This window comes from Rhea pennata, chromosome 2, assembly GCF_028389875.1.
Source record: "Rhea pennata isolate bPtePen1 chromosome 2, bPtePen1.pri, whole genome shotgun sequence".
Taxonomy (NCBI): Eukaryota; Metazoa; Chordata; class Aves; order Rheiformes; family Rheidae; genus Rhea; species Rhea pennata.
Window position 1 is genome coordinate 90,599,085 of NC_084664.1, and position 25,728 is coordinate 90,624,812.

The window sequence follows — 25,728 nt, forward strand, 5'->3', positions numbered from 1 at the left end:
CCTTCATTTGCCTAATTTGCTGTGTCATCCATCAAGAAGAAGCCAAGAAATAATAGTGAAACCTACATTTATCCTGCCTATCTGCTTTTGCTGGGACATTCTCATTAATGCTCATTTCTGACCTGTTTCTTCCTGTGCTGTCTGTTGCAGTGTTTCACGGCCACAGCAGGGCACTAAACAATATTAGAGGAAACCGAAGCTAAAGTCGTATGATTTCCACGCGGCTGGTTGCAGAAGCAGTTGTCACTGCCTTCCTGGTGCAACATGGCATTTGGACTTGGTATTTTCTGCCTGTTACTATGGGCAATAACAGGTAGGAGTTTACTTGTGTGTGAGTCATGCAGAACAAGTGAAGCAAATGTTCCTGGAGTGTGTATGGATTTGTCAATGCAATATGAATAAGCCAAGAGCTGGGAAATATTGTGGCTTCTTGATGGAAAAGCTCTCATAAGGTTTGGCCTCTTAATGGGGAGTTAGTTGCGGTGGAGGAGGGCAGTTCTGAGTGGCTGTTTGTAGCGATTTCTACAGGGCTCTGCTTCGGCAGTTTCAGAGGAGATGTGCAGGGCAAGAATGGGTAGGGGGAGAGATCCAGGAGATTTTTCCCTCTTCTCTTCTGAGGCAGCTGTAATTTAGGAGTTACTGATAGCAATAAAGAAGAAAGAAGGGTGTATTGAGATGGGAAGATCAGAGGCATCAGCAGAACAAGTATGGAAAACTTGTGTTCTACACTAACTTCTAAAATGACATAAGGCCCTTCATGTACAAGTAGCTGAAAAGCATTTGTTCTCATTTCCCACTTCCATCCCCTGTTCAAGCAAATTATAATTCTTTTCAAACACCACAAGGAAATACTGTAAGTTTCTGCTTCCATCCATAATAGTTAACAGTTGGCTGTAGGTAAGTTATTTCCATAATCAGACAGATGAAGAATGGTGATGATTCTTAATACTGCCTCTGTTACAGGGAAACTTAATCCAATGATTTTGACGTGGAAGCTACAGAGCAATAAATACAAACATGAGCTTTATTTTTTAGAAGGCAATGTTTTGAATTCTGGCTGTGGAGATGCTGGGAGTATCTGTATTAGCAGGAACTGAAAAAATAATTCCCAACTACCTGGCTTTCATCTCCTGTGATACTAACAGGATCGGCAGTTTAATGAGGGTGATCCTTGCTAATATGCTGAAGGTTAAATTGGCTATAGAATTTGGAAATGATGGGGAACAGAGATAGGCATTAACTGCAGATAGTGCAAAGCATTTGAAGAAATGGTGGCGCTGTTATTTTGTGTTGTAAGCAATATGTGCATGCCTTTTTTTTATAAACTAGCAAATAAAATCCTCTCCTGTGAGATATCACTGAGTGCCTGCTTATAGAGTCCATGGCAGTATCTTAATAAAAAAAAATAATGAGAAGTATTCATATGTGGTGAATACTGAATTCTTTTTCTAAAGAATGTCACAACTTATACATTCAGTAATGCTGTTAATTGTTAGCAGGCTAAGATACTTGCCATGTGTACATAGAAAGCTTTGCTTTCATTCTTTGGTTGCATTTTTGCCATGTTTTCTTGATTTATTTAAGAACAAGGCGATTACACTCAGACTGCTGGTTGTATTCCAAGCCTCTCTCCATATCTTGGGCATTGGCACAAAATGTTTAGGGGGCAATACATCTTACTATCACTCATCCTTTTGTTTATTTCTACCTTGATAATTTGCTGGTGTTTTCCATGCAACTAAGATCAACTCTGATTAAAGTGGAAGGGACCTGCTGATTTCCAGGACGTTTGCTGTAATACGTCAGTAGATGCTCATCTTTGTCATATCAGAAGGACTTTGTTTTTGTGAAAGCTTCAAGGTGAATTGTCTCAGGCTAATAAAACTGCTGGCTGTTCATTCTGCAGTTTTTGTTTTTTCTGTCCATAGAATTGTGCCTCTGACACCTACTTTTTTTTTTTTTTTTTTTTTTTTTTTAAGGGAAAAAAAGCTGGAGGGAGAGGGGAGAAATGCAAGAAGAAAGGAGTAAGCTTTTAAGACCTCCAACCCCAACCCTTCCCCCTTTTCTTTTTTAAACCAAATTTACTTGCCAATTGTGTTAACTAAGTTAATGATAAAGCTGACTTGGTAAGAAAGGCTTGACATTGCATCCTTGAGAGAACAGAGAAACTGGGGCTCAGGAGTGAATGTCTTCAGAAGGTGATTTGAAGAATATGCAGTGGTTTGTCAAAGGAATTGAGGCGGACTACTTTCTCCTATTTAGACAGAATTTGTTAATTTGATCCATTTTTTTGTGTGCATGATGGCTTTGGTTGATAGTGTCTTTTTCCAAGAAAAGCAGCCCAACACTAGAACAGCAGGCAGATTTACCTAATGGATCCTGAGCTCTACCAGTGACCTTGATTAATGTTGGTACCTCTCAGGAAACTCAAGCTGGATGTGGCAATAAGTGTCGGTGCGTTACAGGTGTGCTTTTGTATGCTGCCTCTGTCACTCAGCGTATCATGCAATTAGGATGACTGACTTCCCAGGCCTCTGGATAAAGCTTGTAATTGTTCCATGTAAGGTATCTGTATAATGCAGTCTAATTGCACTGGATTGCATCCATTCATTGATGAAATCATCTTATATTGAAATAGATTTCAAGTATTCTGGCCACTTATAAAAATCAATAGGTGTTGTACTAATGCATTCAAAAAGTAAATCTTGTATTTGTGCATATAAATATAAAATATAAGCTGCTATTTCATCTGGAGTTAGTTTATGCACAGATCTATCACTGAGAGAAGTCACAGCTTTATGTCACAGACCCAGTTTAGTTTGCAACTGGGAATCCAACACCTTGGATTAAATTCAGTGTAGCTCTCCTTTTGAATAGGCATATTCTAATCTGGCATTTGAAGCAGATTTTGCAGAATAGTTTTACTGAAATGCATTCCTACAGATATAATAAAAGCCCTACTGGCTGACTCTCAGCTTTCAGATGCTCTGTGTTGCTATGGGGGTGCTTTGTTCTGAGGTCAGTCATTCCAACTAAAACACAAAGAGGGTTTGGTAGGTAACTGTAGTTACAGGTGTGTGCTCTAGTCACCTGTTTTTCTTCATGCAGCCCTGCCATTTGTTACGTGACCTACCAGCATCTTTGTTAGGTGTTGCCAGTATCCCTTTCTTTATTTAGAAACACACTCCCCTAGAGTATGTTGCAAGCCGTCAATTTTCAGTATACTTTCCTTCTATTAGGCTTGAGCTTTGTGAGGAAGAAGATGAATACCTTTTTCTTCCCTTGTACTGACCTGTGAAACACAGAGCACGAGTGTCAAAGGACACTTTGAGACTTGGATAAATAACAGTGGAACCAATGATCTGGGGACCCAGTGGATTCTTTGTTGCTTTAATGCCCAGAGAGGTTGTTTTAGTAATATGTTCTGGTTGACAGGCATTACCTGCTTTCCAGAGAGACTAGAGGGTATAGTGCCCAATGATGATTGAGATCAGTTCGTGTTGTCCAGCATCTCTGTTGGAAATCATCCTACTAGATAAGCTCAGGAAGTGTGGGTTAGAGGAGTGAACAGTGAGGTGGGTTGAGAACTGGCTGAAAGGCAGAGCTCAGAGGGTCGTCATCAGTGGTGTGGAGTCCAGTTGGAGGCCTGTGGCTAGTGTCATCCCCCAGGGCTCAGTACTGGCTCCCATCCTGTTCAACTGATTCATCAGTGACCTGGATGAGGGGACAGAGTGCCTCCTCGGCAAGTTTGCTGATGATACCAAGCTGGGAGGAATGGCTGACACACCAGAGGGCTGTGCTGCCGTTCAGAGAGACCTGGACAGGCTGGAAAGCTAGGTGGAGAGGAACCTCCTGAGGTTCAACAAGGGCAAGTGCAGAGTCCTGCACGTAGGGAGGAATAACCCTAGGCAGCAGTCCAAGCTGGGGGCTGACCTTCTGGAGAGCAGCTGTGCAGAGAAGGACCAGGGAGTGCTGGTGGATGACAAGTTGACCATGAGCCAGCAATGTGCCCTTGTGGCCAGGAAGGCCAATGGTCTCCTGGGGTGCACTGGGAAGAGTGTTGCCAGCAGGTGGAGGGAGGTGATCCTGCCCCTCCCCTCAGCCCTGGTGAGGCCTCATCTCTAGTACTGTCTCCAGTTCTGGGCTCCCCAGTACAAGAGAGACATGGAGCTACTGGAGAGAGTCCAGCGTAGGGCTGCGAGGATGATCAGAGGGCTGGAGCATCTGCCCTCTGAGGAATGGCTACGAGAGCTGGGCCTCTTCAGCCTGGGGAAGAGAAGACTGAGGGGGGATCTTATCAATGTGTACAAGCACCTGAAGGGAGGGTGTCAAGAGGATGGGGCCAAACTCTTTTCAGTTGTCCTGTGTGACAGGACAAGCGGCAGTGGGCAAAAACTGAACCACAGGAAGTTCCACCTGACCGTGAGGGGGAATTTCTTCCCTGTGAGAGTGACGGAGCACTGGACCATGTTGCCCAGAGGTTGTGGAGTCTCCTCCTCTGGAGATCTTCAAGGCCCGCCTGGATGCAACCCTGTCTACCATGCTGTAGGTGACCCTGCTTGAGCAGGGAGGTTGGACTAGCTGATCTCCAGAGGTCCCTTCCAACCTTACCGATTCTATGAAATGGTCAGGCACCTCTTTATAGAGGGACTTGAGGGCCACAGATGTGAACCTGCCATTCCGGTCTCTAACTGCAAATATCCAGTGTCACTGATGGGACAGATGAGCGTTTCTGTTGCATGATTCAGCATGCTTGGATGCTCACATGTAGGAGCACTTCAGGGACTTCAGTCCCGTAACAGAGAAAACTCTGAGGTTCTTGGGCAGAGACAGAGAATTAAGAGGCTGCAGGTTGGATAAATTTTTTTGACATGGTCTGCAGTTTGGGCACGTCTGGATTGTGAGCATATGCACAATCTCATCTGGCCTTAACCTCCATGAAATTTCAACTTCTTGGGAAATCTCATCTAACCTGCTGTTCTGAAGAGTTGTTCTTTACCCTTTTTCCTATTTAAATAGCAGTTAGTGATTTATCATTGACAAAGAGGGATGATAGCAATTCATGAAATGAAGACCGCATTTAGAGAGATCCATCAGGTCTGCTGAACTAATGAGGGAGCTTTGATAGATCCTGGACACAACAAATTAATTATAAACATCATGCAAACTGCTACCGTAAGGACTGCCAAAGCTTTGCAGCTCATTGTTTGCAGATCTAATTAGTATACTGTTGATCTTAGCTTTATGTCAAGGATTTGCCTTTATGTAATTTAGTATTTTTCCTCTGTTTGTTTTGCTCCTTCTTCATGTCTTCATGTGCAGTGTTGAATCTACAGTCTGCATCCTCACTGAGGCCTGAAAGACCTCTTAGTATCCCCGACATATCCCTGTTTAAAGACCAGTGAGATTCTGGGGAAATGGAGGGGGAATGCCAAATAACCTAAGAGCAGCCTGAAAAGGGAGAATGAAAATATATTCATAGTGTACAGTTCTGATGCAATGAACTGATGCAATGACACTTCAAATGTTGATGAAGTTCTCACTAATCTGGCTTTTCTGGTTACAAGATAGTACTTTCTGTAGGTCCTTATTAAGCTGCTGGAGTTTAAGCCTTTGTCAGCATTTATGATTTAAATCCTGCTTCTTAGGGGTTTATAATTCAGCTGTGGAAATTGGCTCTAGCTTGAAAATTGGAATTCAAACTCTCACGTTAGGAGACTGCAACGAAAAAAAAAAAAAAAAAAAAAAAAAAAAAAAAGATTCTTTTCTTTGCTCCTAGAACCTTATCAAAATTTTTTCAATATCTTATGCTGGTAGGGTAAAACAAAACTCATTTCATGTTCCTATAGCCTCTTCCTTCTCAAAATTTTCCCAAACAAGGTACAAATTACTTGAATAGATACAACTCATTGACCATAAAGATAGAATGCAACCAGTTCATGCCTTAAGTAGAGTGGAGAGAGCAGATACCAAGAATGCAGAGACAATCTTACAATTCCTGTAGGAACCTGCTCTAGGGCCTTCCATGTTTACACAAATCAAAAGCTGACAAACTGTGAGGAAGTGTGCCACATGAGCTCTGTGGCAAGATAAATGAATGTGTGTGCGCTATAGGAGTTTCCTACTTAAAAAAAAAAAAAAGTTATTTTTCATTTTTCAGAAGGTGATCAAGAATAAGCTGTGTAGTCAAATGCTGAGTTAGTCTTTCTCATACTTGAGTCTGTGGCTCCTGAAAGCTTATATGTGTAAAATTTACTTCCCTATAGATGCAAGCTTCTGGACAGCCAGGAATTAAGAAGTCTGGAGCATTGGTGGGGCAAAGTGGAAATTCTTGAAGAGCTTTGGAGTGCTGGTCTAGAACATGACAAATAAAACATCAGACTGGGCTGGCTGAGGAATATAGTAGATCCCAATTTGGATTTTGAGCTTGTCCCATGCTTGCCAGGACAGTGGAAGCTTGAATCATTTCACAAGCCTAGTGGCTCTGCCTCTTTGAAGGCATATGGTTGCCCTTTCAAAGAGACTGGTGCTACAAAGGTCAAAGAATGCCAGTGAGGAGGTAATGGGAGAAGGAGGGAAATGATTCTGGTCAAATGTAACTTTTCTTGTTGCAAAGGCTTTGTTTTTCCTGTTTTGCATGTTCCCTGTTGACTTGTGTCATTTATAACTGCCCCTGTCTTTCTGTTTTCTACCTATTGCATGGCTTGCTGTGAGGGAAAATAAACAGGCCAGCCCACATGGAGGTAGAGTAGTTCTGTTCTTGCAGGGCTTTCCACTGGGGTAATCAGCCATGATAGGCCCATTGTTAGCAGACTGACCCAATTTGTTACTTACCCATTAAAAGATGTTAGCCTCCAAGCTGTTCAAGTGCTAGTTGTTCCGTGAATCTGCCAGAGAGATCAGGGAGCCTCCATTAGATTTGCAATTAGTCCCTCTGCCTGGTTTGGGAAAGGTCTCCAACCTACTGTAGTGGATATGTAGCTGCAGGGTTGCAGCGCTCTTGACATCGGTAAACTCACTAGCTTCCCTTTAAAATGAAACTATACTTTATTGTGTGACCTTGTAAAAATGGCAACTTACTTGCTTAACTAGGTCTCTGGATATGTCAGTGCTTTTCTACTGTGGACGTAACAAGGCACAGCTTGTGCTTTGGAAAGGGAACACTTGACTTGCAGAGCTTTTAGGCTGTTGATGGTTCAGAAGTCTTTGAGGACTACTAACTGAGGGAGGCTGTCTTTCTAAAGGTAAACATGAATGCTTACTTCTGAAACAATAACTAGAATCTCCTGATCCTATTTTTGCAGTTACTTTCCAGAGCAGAACAATGGTCTAATTTCTCACTTCCAACTGACTGAAGGAAAAAAAAAAATAAGGTAGTGCTTGCTGTATTTGAGGTCATGGCTTAGCAGACATGAGTGCTAATAAATTACCTTTCATGTATTGCAGAAATTTTCTGCAAATACAAGAGATCCTAAGCTATTTATTACTTGAATCCTTAGCAAACTGGATATTGGGGAGGGGGAATGAAATTAGAGATCAATTATTTGGAAGTAGGTCTTATATTACTATCTGAAAACAATTAATAGACACACCTAGAGTCAGGTCGAAGTAGCCTCCTTAATTCTTCCAGTTTTGTGCAGCTGCTGTTGGAATTTCAACTCAGCCAGGTGTAACTTTAGCTGAAACAAGTGGTGAAACTTTAATTGCTTTGATATTTGGATCATACTGTTAGATATATTTTACAATTGGCTGAGAAATAATTTTCCTATTGTACAAAAATTCTGGAGCTTATATATTCTTCCATTCCTCATCAGGATGAAGCCAAGATCATTTGACATTTTGGATATGGAAAAAAGAAGGAAGCTGAAGTTGTGGCTAGGGCACTCACTTGGGCAATTTGGATTCAAAGTTATACTTTACCTTGGGAGTATGCTGAGTTGTGTTTTTGTTTTACCTTTTCAAAGACCTATTTCCTCTATTTCCACTGATTTACAGTATTAACTAAATGGATATATGTTTCAGAGTGACAGACCGGTTAAATGGGCTGCCTGACTCCTGCCCTTCTGCTTTAACCCAGAACTCCTCTGGTGGCCCTGTGAGAATTGTGTGGGGCAGTTAAAGGAGTGATCAGGCAATTCAGGACCTCTACCAGTCTTATGTGGTTAGAGGTGAATGGGAATGTGGAGGAAATAATTATACACAATGTGGAAAAAAATGCTCAAATTGGAACATCTCCTGGGTGCAGATAAAGATACATCTTGTCTGGGTTGCTAAACAGGAGAAGTTATTTTAAGTTTGTGTTTCCCTAGATAGATTTCTCACTCAAAATGTCAAGTGGAAGAATAAACAGCATCCTGGCACTGTATGAAATTGTAGCTGAAGACCGAAGAATGGTACTTGGAGCTATTTATCCTTTTTGTCAACTTTCTATTCAATTATATATGCATTTGCAAGTCAAAAAGTGACTGTTTGTTTGTTTTTCTGTTTTTCCTCCTCAAATACCCAGCTCTGCGAAGTCATTGTGAAGTCTCTTGCTCTCCATCTCTCTGCCATGCTGTTTGTGCAGATGGGAAAGAAGTCAGTAGTTGAAGGACAGGCTGTGCAGCCAGCTTGTCCCTTAGGGCTAGGTTACTGGGAATATTCTTTGGTGCAGTATGTTTTTTCATTGAACTTAAAAACTAGCTTGCACGCGATATATTCACCTCCAGCAGTGCTGTGCTCTACAGGTATTTCAGAAGCTGCTCATAGACCATATGTTGTGAGGAAGCATGCTGCAATCCAGCCCAGAAGTGGTGAAAGCTCTGATTGTTGGTTAGAGTGTTATGTTTGGATAGTGACCTCCTCTCCTGAGGGCTCTGAGTCGTGTTTGGGCATAAGCTGCATTGCTGGTCTCTTCCTACTCTTTGATTTTTATTTTTTTTTTCTTCTTCCTTGTGAGCTCAACAGATGTGAGGTGGAATCCATCAAGCTGTCTGTTTTTCTCCTGGCCTGTGCTGTCATTTGTCATGATAGGAGGAGCCTCATGAGTGGAGATTTCTACTAAGAAAACTCCACTGACACCTTTGTTAATGAGCTGCCAGACAGGAAGAATTGAACTTTGCCTTTCATAACTGTGTTAGCTCTACAGTGGTGACATTCTGTTTTCTTCAGTTGAGTGAGCAAGTCTAATTGAAAAACATGTTAAGAAAAATGTGCCGGTTTTACTTAATAGTCTTTTGAAGCATGACCAGGTTCTTCAAATTGCATTTTGGAGAAGGGAATTCTGAAGAGAAGTCGTAACATGTAACCAGGAAAAATACACTTGGGAAAGGATTTAAAAAAATGACTGAGAGATGCATTTTGTTGATCTGTGCTTAATTTAAAACATCGTGCCCTCAGTCTGTGATGTGCTATGGAAATAATTCTGCTGTCATACTTAAAGATCACAACTTCACTGCGAGATCTATTACGAAGGAAAGATGTTCTGCTTTGGAGCAAGCTGTTGAAATGTCACAGGAACTAGTGATTAAAGCACTAGGAGTTTTAGAACTTAATATTTTTGCCCCAGCTTTTACATTAAGCCCAGCAATTGTGTTGGCATCGGAGACCCTTCATGGAGTTTATAAGATGGCAGATGTTTCTCATATGTAGATCTTTTCCCTCCTTCCTCAGGTGAAATGTTGACATGTTATTTCTTACATTTTATTTGAGTTTTGTTTTAAAACATACATTTGCTCATAATGCCATAGGGGGAATTGAAGTACCCCGTGATTTTTCTGTTTCCTACTCTGTTCTTACTTTTAAATATTGGCAACCCACTTTGCTTTCTTTATGCTGGCATTTGTATTGATAGCAAGGGAGTAAGAGAAACTTTGACAAATGTATTAAGATCCTATTGAAAAATCCTCCTAAGTACAAATACTACTGCAAATGGATACATTGAAAGAAAAGTAGTGGTGACATTAGTGCAAGGTAGATGTGTTTGTTTAAGCTTAGTACTTTTGGTACTAAGTGCTTAGTATCCATCTCTCCCCTATGATAAGCCTTTTTTGTCATAGTACATTGTATTATGGTTTGGTTGTAGTTTTGTGCCTCATATTGGTGTTATTGTTTCAGGTTTCTATTGTGAGCAGTGCAGAGAAGGAGCCACATACTCGGGTGCAGTGATATCTCCCAACTTAGAAACCACTAAAATCATGCGAGTTCCCCATGCTATGTCAGTGTCTGACTGCATGGCAGCCTGTTGTGACCTCTCTGGTTGTGACTTGTCCTGGATGTTTGAACGGCGCTGTTACATCGTGAACTGTCAATACAAAGAGAACTGTGAGCCTAAAAAAATTGAAACAGTTAAGTCCTATCTTACTTTTGTGCTGAGGCCTTCTCAGAGGCCAGCATCGCTGCTGGGCTATGGGCAGGTGATTCCAAGCATGGTCCATTCTGTGGGACTCCAGAACGAGCCCTCGGAGGAAGTGAGTAGCCTGAAGGAGCTGTCGCTGCTGGGCAAAGATCCCAGCCTTGAGGAGATACCAGAGTACATAGATGATTATAAGGAATTGGAGCAGGACCCCTTTCAGATGGGCATCAAACATGAACAGAAGGAGAGCACAGATTATGCTGACTGGAGCCTGATGGTAACAGGCGAAAATGGCTTCAACTCTTCAGTGGGTGATGATGGAGATAACCAGGAAGACTTGGCTGAAAAGGAGGAGGAAGCTGCTATGGCAGAAAATGTCCTGAATAAAAACATTTCTGAACTGAGCCCTGTTACTGAACGCTCCCCGGAGAGGTTGTTGCCTCTCCTAGAGGTTACGCCATTCCCAGTGAAGACATCAGAAGGCAAAACAGCTGCTCAGCTGCTTGTGCAACCTGACGATGCTTTGCAAAATGAGGTATGTGTGCCCTTCAGGAAGCTGGAAGAGTCCAGCGTGGCTGCTTTGCAGTTTGTTTCGTTTGTCAGATCAGATTAGGTTATTGATTTGAACACTGGGGAACACAAACATAGTCTTGCAGTTCCAATTTATAATCCTGCTGTAGCACAGAAAAGACTGAAGTGGGTTATTTTGACTTTCTTAAAAAGCAGCTGAATCACTGAGGGACGCTGTCTATCAGATGATAAAGAGCAGAGCTCTTTCTAGGACACTACAGGGGTTCCTTTGAAATTTTTAGATATGTGGGCTTGGAACTAGTATAATGGCAGTCTTACGGTATACTGCGTTTCTTACATCTCATCCTATTATGACCCAGTAGAAAAAGTGAGATGAGCAATATTAGCGGACCATCTAGTGTCCGGTGACCTAGACCGGGAGCTGTTCTCCATTTGTATCAACTAATTCGATTCTTTGGGACTAATGGGGTTATAGCCCCTTCAGGACAGGGAGACATCACCAGGAAAGTTGAAACAAACTATAAAGGCAACATCTACTGAGGTTACTGAGGTTTGTTTTTTGATGGGGGGGCTTTTGTGGTCTCTGGAAGAGTTACAAATTTTAGTTTTGAGGCTTATCTTTTGAAAATACTCTATATGTCTCCCTTAAGGAGCAGCACTGAGACATCAAATGTAAAGCGATTGCTTTGTGAAAGGATTGTTTTTCTACTGAAAACAGGAAGGTCCTGTCCTTTAATAATTCACTGTATGAGTTCACTCTTGTGTATGGTGTTTGCTTAATTTCACTTGGTCCCTGTGAGAGTATTTCTTGCGTTGGATGAGCTATGCCATGTTTTGAAATGAGCATTACATTGTCTTAGATTTTGATCTTTTGTCTGTGTATAGCATCAGCAGTGATGGATCTGAAGCTAAGTTGGCTAGTTTTGTATTTATTGCCTGGTCATTTTTGTGCTTTGGTCTGCAGTGAGAAGGATGACATAGGGAATTTTTTTGAAAGCTAGAAAGAATGTGTTCTTGTCGACTGGATCATTACAGTACAATCACTTTTGGGTATATTTTGTGATTGTTGAGTAATTTTTCCAGATCGGATTTTGGTAATGGATGGTATGTGACAAAAATCTATGGTCAGCATGGATTTTCTTTTGAGCTTGTAGTAAATACATGTGAGGAACAAGCATTTCTTTTGCAAAGTTCCAATATCTTTCTAGAGAAGTGTATATATTGTTAGGGGGCTGAATCATCTTTAGACTGGCTTATTTCAGGGCATATGAGATGGTATCTGAAAGATTCTTTCTGGATAAACTGGTGTTCTGGGTGACTGGAGGTTTTATGGAGGTGTTTAATCTATGGCGCTTTTTATTTAGTAGCCTGTCGGTTGCCATTTTTCATGTTGACTATTGTGTCTGGGAAGTTCATGTTATTGTACTCCAAAGACAATCCGAAAAGTTAAAAATTACTGAATTTGAGTTGTTATATAGTAGTTGTTAGAAATAGTCTATTTTTTTTCTATTAAACTATTTGTTTGAAATAGTTTAATTTGGTCTTTATACCAGTTACTCTTAATAATAACATAAATTATTTGTATCTGTACAATACCTAAAGATACATGGAAAGGTTTGCAGGGACAATGCTACAGGTTCTTGAATTTATATGTGCTTATTCTTTAATATAAAACACTCTGTAAATGACAAATGTCATATGGTCCTTTTCACCATATAAAGTATGTGCTCAAATACCAAGTGTCATTACCACAAAGGATGATCAGCTTCTTGCAAGCCTACAAGAAAAAGTAGAAAATGGAGATGCACTTCATTTCCCTTCCAAGAGTTATGATACTAAGGGAGAGGCCCTGAAAGCAGTTCCCAGAGTCCAGCCAGTAAATGTAGCAATTTCTGGGCTCTACTTGGAGACATTCTGGGACAATCTACTAAAACCTTCTAGGAACTTCTTCTGAAACCTGTTGGGAACTGTTGGAGGAAGGTGAGGGTGCCTGCTGCTGCAGGAAAGGAGGCTGTGACCTTTAAGCAGGTTCTCACAAGCTTTGTGAGCTGTTCCTGATCAAATGGTGGTTTGGGCTTTTGTTCCAGCTGACTCCTGATCAGGGAAGGTCAAGCATCCTTTCAGCGGGTGCCAGGGAGAGGCCTATAGAAGTGCTGGTCTAGAGTACAGCCAGCAGATGCAGCAGTTTGTACAGAAGGTGCAGAAAAGGGGGGACAGGGACACCAGTGGGGACAGCCTGTATTTGCTCAGCAATGGTAGTGATGCGCTACATGGCGTGGTCTTCAACCCTGACTGAAGCAACTGTCCCTGTAATGTTTGAGGCCTCAACAACAGAGTCTGAGCTCTTGTGGGAGGATGTGGCCCTGCAGGGGCCTGGGATGTCTTGCTGATGCTGAGGAAGGGGAATATGGTCTCCTCATCTATAGGAAGTGTACACTGGTGGAGGAGCTGCATCATCAGATGAAGGAGCTATGGAGGAGGTCACAGATTTTACAGCATCAGAGGTAACAAGAAGGATTGACCAGATCTTCTCTGAAACTCTGCAGTCTTAACAGCCTGAAATCCCATCTATAGTGAAAGAGGGACAGGCAGAGTTCAAGCTTATCTGGTTGGGAAATGGAGATTACCATGATTGCAAAGGCTGGAAGCTCATGACTTCTAGCACCAGGAGGATGGCTTCTGCTCCCCTTGTGGATCTGCAACTCCAGAAGAGGTTCAGTGCCTTTGTAGTGGATGGAGGGCTGGGAGCTGTGTCCAGTGAAGTCTCTGAGCAGACTGAGCTTGAGTCATGTGGCAGTCCCAGAAAGAAGTAGCAAGTAATGGAGGTGGAGGACTCTCTGCTGTGGGGGACAGAGGCCCACATCTGCCAACCTGTCCTACTGCCCCAGAAGTTTGCTGCTTGCTGAGGGCTCAGATCTGGGATATAGAGACTGCTGAGCTTGTCTGGCCCTCAGCCTGTTACCCCTTGCTGCTGCTGTAACCGCAACATTACTGCCCGGGGAGACTTGGAATGTATCAAGTATGGTTGCTTGGCTCTAGGGGTATGAGGGTCAAGGGCATGGGGAACCAAGTGGTGTCTCCTTGATCATCCCGCCAGTGAACAGGAAGGACTTGAGAAGCAGAGGAATGCTGTGAGTCAATAAATGGTTGTGCAGCTGGTGTCGACAACAGAGATTTGGCTCTTTTGACTGTGGGGCCGTCTTTGAGGATTGAGAAAAGATCAAGGAAGAAATAGGATGTGTCTGACCAAGTACGGTAAGCGCATCTTTGTTAACAGACTCTTCAACCTGACTAGAAGAGATTTAAACTGGGAATGATGAAGGCAGACAAATGAGGATGGAGATGGCAAGCAAAGGTTGCAGGGTAATGTGGGCAGGAGTGACTTCTTGGTCAACAGTACTGGGCATGGCCTCATCTGTATGCACATAAAGTGCCTACAGGACAGTATTATGGGGAAGGTTCTCATACCTTTTCTGGGAAATCACCAATCTGGGTGTCTATGTACTTGATGCATATAGCATGGGGTAGAAAAAACAGGAGGAATTAGAGATCTGCAAGCAGTTGCAAGCTATGATCTCATTCGGATCACAAAACCATGGTATGATAGCTCAGGTGGCTGGCGTACTACAATGGATGGGTACAAGTGCTTTAGAAAGGATAGACCAGGAAGATGAGGAGGAGAAATTGCCTCATATGTGCAAGAGTAGCAGGAATGCATGGGGACAGATGATGAGCCAACTGAAAGCTTGCAGGTCCAGATTGCTGGACAGACCAACCTGGGTGACATTGTGGTGAGAGTCTGTTACAGACCACCTGGTCAGGAAGAAGTTCATGAGGCTTTCATCATACAACTGGAGGAAGCCACATGTTTGCAGGGCCTGGTCTTCATGGGGGCCATGGAAGGACAACACAGCATGGCACAAGCAATCCAAGCAGTTTCTGGAATGTACTGGTAATACAGTGACACAACTGATTGAGGAGCTGATGAGGAGAGGGGCTGTAGTACTTACAGACAAGGAAAAACTGGTCAGGGATGTGAAGATCAGGGACAGTCCTGGCTGCAGTGACAGTGAAATAGTAGAATTCAGGATCCTGAGGGGAGGGGAAAGGCAAATAGCAGGACCACAGCCCTGCACTTCACGAGAGCAGACTTTGGCCTATTCAGAGACCTGCTTAAAAGAATACAGTGGAGGATGATCTTGAGGAGAAGGGTCCAAGGGAGATGGTTGATTTTTTGTTTTGAAGGATTGTCTTCCCCAAGCTCAAGAACGGTCCATCACAATGAGCAGGAAATCAAGCAAAGGCAGCAGGAAGCCTGCATGGATGAACAAGGAGCTCCTGACTAAACTCAGACATAGAAAGAAAATGTGCAAGGGGTGGAAGCAGGGACAGGTGACCTAGGAGGACTACAGAGGCACTGTCTGAAGTTGCAGGGATGGGCTTAGGAAAGCCAAAGCCCATCCAGAGCTGGATCTGGTGAAGGACATGAAGAGCAACAAGAATAACTTTTACAGGTACGTTAGCAGCAAAAGGAAGTCCAGGGAAAATGTGGGCCTGCTGCTAAATGGGGCAGAGGACCTGATGATAAAGGACATGGAAAAAGTTAATCAATACCTTCTTCACCTTGGCCTTTACCAGTAAGACTGGCCTTCAGCAATCCCCATTCCCCAGTGACCAGAGGATAAGTCTGGAGTGAGGAGGATTTGCCATTGGTAGAGGAGGGTCAAGTTAGGGGACATTTAAACAAACTGGACATACACAAGTCCATTGGCCCACGTGCGATGTCCATGAGTGCTGAGGAAGCTGGCTGATGTCACTACAGGGCCACTCTCAATTATCTTCGAAAGGTCATGATGATCAGGAGAGGTTCCTTAGGATGAGAAGAAAACAAATGTCAGTCCTAACTTCAAGGAGGATCCATGAAACTACTGGCCAGTCAGCCTTGCCTCAATCAGGGGAAAGGTGGTGGAGCAAATTATCCTGGAAGCCATTTTTAGACATATTAAGGACAAGAACGGTATTGATGTTTATCAGCATGGATTTGATTTATAAAGGGGAAATTATGCTTGGCTAGCCTGGTTGCCTTCTGTGATGAGCTGACTAGCACAGTGGATGAGAGGAGAGCGGTGGATGTTTTTATCTTGACTTTAGCAAGGCTTTTGACACTGTCTCCCATAACATCCTCATAGACAAACTGAGAAAGTGTGGACTAGGTAAGTGGACAGGGAGGTGGATTGAAAAATAGCTGAAATATGGGTTCAGACAGTTGTGATCAGCAGCATGAGCTTGATCAGTACCACAGCTGGAGGATAGTCACTAGCTGTGTACTTAGTGGTTGACTGGGGCCAGTACTGTTTAACCTATTCGTTAGTGACCTCATTAATGTGACAGAGCGTACCCTTAGCAAGTTTGCAGATGATACAAAACTGGGAGGAGTGGCTGATGCACCAGAGGGTTGTGCTGCCATTTGGAGGGACCTTGACAGCGTGGAGAAATGGACCAACAGGAACCTCATGAAGTTAAACACAGGTTGCTGCTAAGTCCTGTCCATGCAGAGGAATAACCCCCTGCACCAGAACAGGTTGGGGCTGACCAGCTGGAGAGCAGCTTCATAGAGAAAGACCTGGGGTCCCAGCAGACAAGTTGACCAGGAGCTAGCAATGTCCTCCTGCAACGAAGAAGGTCGACAGCAGCCTGGGCTGCATTAGGCAGAGTGTTGTCAACAGATTGAGGGAGGTAAACCTGCCCCTCTATTCAGCCCTGGTGAGACCACACCTGGAATGCTGTGTCCATTTGTGAATTCCCCAGAATGAGAGGGACATGGACCTTCTAGAGCTGGTCCAGTAAATTCCAGCCACAGAGATGATTAAGGTTTGGAGGATCTGTCACACAAGCAGAATCCGAGCGAACTGAGACTGCAGCCTGGGGAAGAGAAGGCTCAGGGGGACCTTACCAGTGTTTATAAATACTCCCCTGATGGGAGGGAGTAAAGGTGATGGGAGCCAGACTGTTCCTAGTGGTATCCAGTGACCGGATGAGAGACAACAGGCACAAACTGAAATTCTGTTTAAACATAAGTAAAAGATTTTGCTGTGAGAGTGGTTAAATACTGGAGCAGGTTGCTCAGAGAGGCTGTGGAGTCTCCATCCTTGGAGATGTTCAAAACTCAACTGGACACAGCTCTAAGCAACCTAGTTGCCCCTGCTTTGAGCAGAGGGATTAGACTAGGTGATCTCCAGAGGTCTCTACCAACTTCAGCAATTCTGTGATACAGGAGTGTGCATGTTACCAGCCTTGATAATCCTGTCCTATTAAGAATTTGTGTATGAATAATAGCAGTATTTGGTACCTTAATGTGCCACAGTTGCTATAATTGGCAAACTGCTTTGCTCTAGAAATTAGGTAAGAAATTAGTCTTCAGAGAAGCAGATAAGGAAAAACTATTGGTGTATTCAGAGTAGCATGGCTTCAAAAGGTGTTGGGGAAGCAGGAGGCCTGAGAGAAAGGTAAGATGAGGAAAGGCTAACACAGTGCTGGGTTTTTCCTGTGTGATCTGCCACATCCTTTACTGTGGTTCTGAATTGCTAACAAGGTGAGATGGCAAGAACAGCACTACTGCTGGGTGACTGACAGGAGAGATTTAAGGCATTTTATTTTTGAGTACTAAGGAAATAATATAGTATGAGTGATTCTTGGTCTAAGCAGACGTAATAAGAGGAAAATATTCTGTTATGTATCTGTGTGCACCATAAAGACAACAATACTTGCCAAACTGAGACTTCCTGCCTTTGACTTTTAAAGGTTTATGATTATGCTTAGACCTGTCCTACTGTGCTGTTATTGTTTGTTATTACTCTGAGATTTCGTAGTCTTTGTAGTATTCCAAGGTGCCTCATTTTGATTATGATGATATGTTCTGCATTAGAAAGTTAGGAAAAGATCAGTGTTTCTTAGAAAGCTTGATGGAAAAACATGGTCCTCCTTTGACAGATATTCTGTATACAAAGAAAAACCTCTTGATAATGTAAATTAGTAGGCTGATTCTGCATGCTATTTAAGGAACAGCATACATACAAATCTGAAAATGTAAAAAATGGCTCATTTATGATTTTTTCCCCCTGCAATTTATCTTGCAGGTTCCTACACCTTCCCCTCCTTCAGACAACTTGGGACTCTCCTCAGCTGTGGGGGAGAAAATCCAGGATCCCACAACAATCCCAGGAAATTTCACTGAAGGTGGGACAGCGCTACTTCCAACTAGTATTCTGCTATCTGAGCCCATGCAACAATTCACGCCTTCTGCTTCTGTGGCTAAAGCAGGTAATGTTTCAACGTAATTGAAGGTGTGAGGGGTACCTGTGGGTTAGACAGCAAGTGAGGATGGCTTTACTGCTGTCAGGTGTCCATCCTGTTGTTAGTACTGACTTTTCTCTTTATCTGCATCCAACATCACTGCACTTTGTGAATAGTCCTGCAGTAATACTGCAAACTTCAGACCCCTTATCCAGTTGCTTTTGAGGTAAAATTCTGACTAAGTCCAATATCAGTAGGTAGTTATGCTCAGGTAAAGACAGCAAAGTAAAAATCAGGTATTAAGAGTATTTTTTTTAATGGGTTAACTTTCATACTTGCTGAGAAATGCTTGAAGTTTTCTTGCGTTTGAGTGGTGCATTCTAGCCATACTGTTATTGTGGCATGACTCTTCAGAACACTGCTCCCTTTCAGAAACTCTTCAGCATGGTTCCCTCTAAATATAGCTGTCAGGCATCACGCAACAACGTAAGTGGGACCTGAAGAAGTACTAGCCCAGCGCTTAATAGGGGAGAACATAGCCACTACATCCTAAAAAAAAAAAATTTTCATTCTAATTCCAAAGCTGCAAAGAGAATTATCAGACTTTCAGCTGCAGAGAAAATTCTTATTTTGAAAAGACCATCGTTAACTACTCTGTCCTCTGTAGCTGCATAGTTTCTGTGTGCATGTGTTATTCTAGCTCCTTTCTCCTGCTGAGACTCTGCCCTCTCTGTACATTTTGGCAAAGATACAGAAGGGCCAAAAGAAAGAGGAGGCACAGATGTATGTTTTGCAGCACTCCTAAAGTAATGAGTGATATGGAGAGGCAAGTCCTTTGCTTCTCGGTAGAGCTAGTCTTGTTTGGGATGTTCCTCTGCCAAACTAGAACCTGTGGGTCAGCATAATGGCAGGAGGCAGCAAGTAGGAGACAGTGGTCACCATTACAACAGTCACCAAAACAATGGGTCACTATTATTGTGAGTATTGACTGGGCAGCTCCTTCATAGGGGGAGGCTGAAGAGGACTCCAAAAGGAACTTGAAAGAAGAAGCTGCAGGGAAGGTGATGACGTATCTCACTATAAGTACTACTTTGTGCAAGGGTTGCTACGCGTTTGGGTACACCCGCTGCACATGGAGCAGTGACAGAAAGCATGCTGTCAGCACGACCTCTTTACTTCATCCATTTTTAGACCTGTCAAGTGCTACTATTGGGTAGCCCTGTGCTCATCTATTCAAGGTTTACAGGTTAGATGTTTAGAAATTGGTGGATACTACATTTGAGCCTTTATTCTGTGAGCTACCATTAGTAGTTCAGGAAGGCATTTAAAGCCTTTTGAAAATAGGGCTACATGAAACTTGCCTGAAGTTGTACTGTAGTATGTTTCTGTTGGTGCCTAGATTTGTGGACTTTGGAATTTTCAGAAGAGAAAAGAGCTTTTCCAAGCAAGATCCTGTTGCTTCTGGATGCCAAAAAGATTGGATGTGAAATTTAGCTCAAATTTCAAAAAAGCAACTTCACCTTGCTAATCTAGTGGAATTTTTTAAAAAGTGACACTACGAATAGTATCATAGCTGTGCCTACCACAGCACCATATAAACACAGAAATAGTACTGCTTGATGAGAGAAAGCATATTAGAGATTTAGTATGTACTATGTTATTTTATTTAATGAAGTTTTGTTGTTGTGGTGTTGTGGGCTTTTGCTTTGTTTGGAGTGCTTCCAAAAGCAAAGCCTTTAGAAGCTCTTTGTAGGACTGCATTATCAGAATCGCTGAGTGTTGTCTGGCTGATGACAACTTGAGAAGACACAAGATTACATTTAGAAATTTACTGCTGAGCATGACAGACCCACTTCGGTTTGGAAATAGTGCCTGAACAGGTGTGATCTGAGGCATCCTGTGGAGAGAGGCAAAGTGTCCTGGCAAATGGTATGACAGCGCTGACTGCTCTGGCAGAAAAGATGAATTGCAATTACCTGCATCTAGGTGATTGGATACCAGCAGGCCTGCAAACACAGGCTGCACCACAGTCCTACCGCACTATTATGTTGAAGAAGGTGTGGGTAGCTTTCTTGCCTTTTTCTCCCTAGCAGTGCTCTGTAACCAAAGTGCGGCCTTTAATGCTCTGTTTAATCAAGGATTTTAGGTATCCAAGGAAAACAAGAGATTAGTTAGTGTGGAACTTGATGACAGCTGTGTACCAACTTAAAGTAATCATTCTGATCTCCTGTATGTCCTCAGTAATTGCATATTTTTGGATTTCCACATTTCCATCCAATTATTAAGAAAATATATAATTCTTCTTTAAGCAAAGCAAAATGATGCCTGTGATATACAGGAGACTGTTATTTCTAAAACAGAAGTAGGTAATGTCCCATTTCACTTTTGGGTAGGGAGAACAATTCTCTGGAATAGGTTGGTGAAGAATCCATAGTGCCGAATATAATAGATTACTATTTGATTATTTATTGAGTTTTTTTTTCCCCTTTGACAAATGCTCTTCAGTGAATACTTAATCCAATACAAATCATATTTGAAGTTAAGAAATTTCTATCATCCCATCTTTTAAAATATGATGTACTTATTTTGTCATAGATGCAGTAAAAGAACTTATCGTGTCTGCTGGAGATAATGTGCAAATGATGCTCCCCAAAAATGAGGTTGAACTGAATGCCTTTGTTGTCCCACCACCACCTACAGGTGAGTTGAATGGTCTTTGTGCATAAGGAGATGCACACTACCAACCTGTAAATGCAGATGAGTCCTGAGTTATGTGAGCATCTGTACCTCAGGATACAACCACCTCTCTTTTCTCCTTTTCCTACTTTTTTATGGATCTAACTGCAGAGAGCATTTTCTGCTTTAGATTTTAGAGATTTTGAAGTGTCTCTTATTTTCAGGGCCTAGACTTACTAGCCAGATCACACAATAGGAGGCCTGTGGTTTCTACCAAAAGACAGTGTGGCCCAGTTTATAGCATCTTGTTGTTAGGGTGGGCAGGGAAGTAGATTCTGAACACATTTGCCTTAAACTTACCAGCTTCTAAGCTGCATCTGCAAAGAATAAATATGCCATAAGTGGCTACATAGAGTGCATTCATTTCATGTGTAGGTGGTTTTTGGTGAAGATGTTGGTTACTTGTAAAGTCTGTTCCATCTCTGCTGCATTATTGAGCTACAGCACATTGTAAGAGCTTTGGCTTGAGTTTGTACTGATTCATTCTGCAGGCTCAAACAATAGCAGTCATGATTCCTTATTATAGTGTTTTGCATGACAGATGATGAATCTGATTTCTTTGTTTCCTGGGCTTATCTTGAAGGCAAAGATTTGATTATTCCTATGCTGTGGTTTTGCTCCCAGAAACAGCCTACAGCTATGAGTGGAGCTTAATCAGTCACCCTGCTGACTATGGTGGTGAAATGGAGCGCAGGCACACCCAGACCCTGAAGCTCTCTCATGTAAGTGAGCTGTAACCTCAGGCGCATGTTTGTGCAGTCTTTTCATTGGAGTTTGTAACCTGTGGTGAAGGGCAGCTTGATTTGAACAGTCCTGATGACTCCCAGAGCCATGTTTGCTTGCATGTCTCACAGGGCTTTGCTAGATTAAAATGTCTTCCTCAGAGTGTGCTGATAAATTTCTAAGAGAAAATACAAGTTTTTAAAGTGTTTGCTTTGAAATTCGCACCTCCAGGCAGAGACCAGTGCACTCTGTGTATGTGCTTATAAATGGAGTTCTAGGTTTCAGATTTCCAAGTTTCTCTCTATTTACAGTATGATTGGCAGTTTGTATAAACATTGCTTCTCTATAATTTGCCATGTAACTGTATTTGTTCTGTTTGTCTCTCAGTTATCGGTGGGACTTTATGCCTTCAAAGTGACAGTTTCTGGTGAAAATGCCTTTGGAGAAGGTTTTGTAAATGTCACAGTCAAACCAGGTAAATCAGTTGCTAAAATGATGAAATTAATTTCTTCAGCACAAGTAGTCATACAACATGCTTATCTAACCCTCTGTCAGTTACTGCCTGTCAAGGACATCTAGTACCCAATCATGCAGAGGTGTACTTCATATCTTGCTGTCCTAAATGGATTTTGAAAAAGTGTAGCTAGGGATCCAGCTCACTGTATTTGAATGCTCTCTAGCCTATATCCTCCTCAGGCGAAGCCTGAGATAGCATGGTCCAACCATTTATGTTTCCCTTCACCAGTATGGCTAGATTAGCAATTAAGTGCTGAGCTGCAATGTGCAGTGCGCAGGTCTGCTCTAAATTATACCGGTTAGAAGCGGCCACGGCACAGGGCTGCTGTGTCAGCGTGCACTGTTCGTCAACAGCCTTCTCTTTCCCTTGTCCAAAAGTGACAGCACACTCTGTAGAGCTGCCAATCCTAGGCTTAGATCACCAGGGACTATTGGTCGGAAGAGTTATCAAACTAGCTTTGCCTGGGTCTTCACTAAATGTTGTTTTCTTGTCCTGTCTTTCTCGCAGCGCTCAGAGTTAACAAGCCACCTGTTGCCATTGCTTCACCCAAAGTGCAGGAAGTTTCTTTGCCTACAACTTCTACTTTCATTGATGGCAGTCGTATGTACTGGACCATATTTTGGTTATATCCTGTGTTTTTAATGTATGGTTGCAGGTTATATCCTGTGGTTTTAATATATGGAATATTTGTAAGGTATGAGGTTGAGTGAAACTGGTTCTAGAATAAGCTGCACTTTAAGTTTTTGTTGTTGTTGTTTCTGTTGTTTTTTTTACCTACAGTAAACTTGATTGCTTGACTTTTACACATTCAAATGTGTATTGAGACTATAGTGGAAAAGTGCAGCTGTCCACTTTGGGACTGAGAGGCTGCTAAATCCAAACTGTAGCTAATCTTACAGCTTCTTTCTGTCCTGCCCTGTTGCAGGCCTCTGTGCAGAGCCCTCCCTGTCATGTAGGGTAGCATGAGATGATGTGTTTGTTACTGCTGCAGAGTAGAATCAAGTTTCCTGAGAGTTTTGCTCTGTATTTTGAAGTTAAGCCAAGGCTTACACTTTCATGTTTGTGGAGAGCAAGTAAGTGTTGGGGTTCTGCTTTCATATGTAAAGAGGCAGATACACAGGGAAGGTGACTGAGACTGTGTGTGTATAGACTTTTTTTTTTGAGAAATCATCCCAAATGTAACTCAGAATCTGTGGTTTAATAGCTATGGTACATGAACCCTGCTCAAATTTGCACGAGAATATGCTTTAAAAGATTAATTGTAGAAAACCAATTAGGTATCAGTGCATGAAACTCTTTAGTATTCATACGAACAATTGCTGCAATGTACTGATGTTTTTCTTTAATGAATATAGAAAGTGTAGATGATATGAAAATAGTGAGTTACCACTGGGAGGAAATTAAGGGTCCTTTGCGAGAACAGAAGGCATCTGCTGACACACCTGTCTTGCACTTGAGTAACCTGGTTCCTGGAAACTACACTTTCAGGTACCTGCACAGATTCTTTCTTTTTGAGCTTTTAAGCATTTCTGTGATTTCAACTAGAAACTTGTTTCTCTCTCTTTGTGTTCACGTTTATCTCCTCAAACAAATAATTTAATTTTTCTTCTACATGCTCTTCCCCTTCATTTTGCACGTTGAAAAACCATAGGCAGCAATTTTATCAAGAGTGCTTGCAGTGATTTTGAGACTGGTGTAGTGATGCTTTGCACCACAGGATTATGCAAAATGAGGCATTAGAAATCCAGCACCTTCTATTTCCTACAGTAATAACTGGAAGAGAGCATTTTCATTTTTAGATTTTCAGCCTAGAGGTTGGCAAGTGTCCCAAGATGAGACTGTGCAGTCAGATGTGAAAGTCATCCCCTGAAGGCTGGCAGCAGATGGAACAAGGCTGGCAGACTGATCCCTGCAAAGCACTGTGGTGTGCTGATTTTACAAGAATCATTGTCTTCATCATAAAAGCCTTTTCCTTGCTACAGTTTTCCTCCAGTTATGTCTTGCTGAAGCTGGATCTTATCCAGACAGCAGAAGGAATTTTTGTGATTCTACTTTAATTCAAATAAATTCATTTCTGAAGTTTTTGGATTAAAACATGGTTTTTACAGAGACAGACTTGCACTGCCCCAGTGGGTAACAGCCTGCCAGTCAATGCATTATGTATAAAGATAGAATCAGCAGGGTGTTGCAGCCTGTTGATGGCCAGTGCAAATCTATGTGATGCTTTGCATAAGCTTCACAAAAAATTGCATAGCTCCAACTTCTATTCTGTGTTCTTTACTGGAATTACTCCATATTGTACAATGACAGAAATAAGAGGAGCAATTTTTCTGTATTAAAAAGGACAGAACTCACTTAGAAGCAATGCTCTTAAAGTGTACTCCAAACACTAAGGAATTAAGAAGTTATTGCTTATATCCACGCACATTTTGGGGGAGGCTGATCTAGCTGAACAGTAGAATAACTGGTGAAGCTTATAGGAAATCCACTGGCAAACGGAATCCAGTGCTTCTGACTTCCATAGTTGTATGTCCACTGTAAAAGCATACTTTCCCTAATAACAGAATTGGTGAATGCTAGTTTTGTTTCCAACTAGAGAAAGCTTACACGTTTTGTGTATTCAGCTGCATGCAGGAGTCACAACAGAGGTGAGGTAAAAATGTAGTCTGTTACTACACAGTGAAAGGTAGTCTTTCATCATTTTCAGATGTCTGCAGTAGTTTCACTTTAAGATAATTTGCCATTGTGTTTCTGAGAGGTAATAGAATTTAAACTCTGAGCTTTTTTTAGTTTTGTGATTTGACATCACCTTCAAAAAATCTGAACTGATATTAAGCTTCATTATAATAAATAGTATTATGTCACAAAGGAATAAAAGTTGCGAACTGTGAGTATGCTATGGCAAGGAGAGCTACTGAACATCCAGAGCAATTCTGGATGCAGATAGTACCAGCAATTGTTCCACTGTAGCTGATGAATGAAGTCCCCTGCTTTTTACTGAGTAAACGTTTTAAAGAATTTCCAGTGAAATCCTGGTTCTGATTGAAACTGAAGTTGTCACTGACTTCAGGAGGTAGGTTTCATCCAGGTTCTGGAATAGCTAAATTTCTTTTTCTTAATGGTTGAAAGCTGTGATTGAAAACAATGTTCTTTGAATTTCTTTCCTACCTTAATTCAGGGGTATGTATTTCTGAAGCAGAAGTTAGTATGATATAGATCAGTGGCTTGGTTTTAAGCAGTGTTTCTTTTCTCTGCTCTAATGCTAGAGAAATGTGCATCTTAGATTGGACCAAGTGCTAAATTCAAACAGATTTTTCAGTATTGTTTTTCCTACTGCAGACTCACAGTAATCGATTCAGATGGAGCGACCAACTCCACCGTTGCCTCTCTGACAGTCAACAAGCCAGTGGATTATCCACCTATTGCCAATGCAGGACCAAATCAGGCAGTCACCTTGCCCCAGAACTTCATCACACTGAATGGAAACCAGAGCAGTGATGATCATGAAATTGTCAGCTATGAATGGTCCCTCAGTCCCAAAAGCAAAGGCAAAGTTGTAGCAATGCAAGTAAGCCTGTTTCTCATTGTATAATGT

At 42.1% G+C, this 25,728-nt stretch overlaps 1 protein-coding gene across 1 annotated transcript in view; it reads left to right on the forward strand.

The window, feature by feature from the left end:
* The first annotated feature begins 239 nt into the window (after positions 1-239).
* KIAA0319 (KIAA0319 ortholog) overlaps positions 240-25,728 on the forward strand; it is a 45,334-nt gene continuing 19,845 nt past the window's right edge. Inside the window, exons 1-9 of the mRNA XM_062569903.1 lie at positions 240-313; positions 10,096-10,868; positions 18,001-18,184; positions 20,753-20,857; positions 21,518-21,615; positions 22,004-22,091; positions 22,641-22,733; positions 23,489-23,621; positions 25,473-25,701. Coding sequence (XP_062425887.1) covers positions 265-313; positions 10,096-10,868; positions 18,001-18,184; positions 20,753-20,857; positions 21,518-21,615; positions 22,004-22,091; positions 22,641-22,733; positions 23,489-23,621; positions 25,473-25,701 — 1,752 coding nt within the window. The 5' untranslated portion in view covers positions 240-264. The remainder of the gene's footprint in view (positions 314-10,095; positions 10,869-18,000; positions 18,185-20,752; positions 20,858-21,517; positions 21,616-22,003; positions 22,092-22,640; positions 22,734-23,488; positions 23,622-25,472; positions 25,702-25,728) is intronic.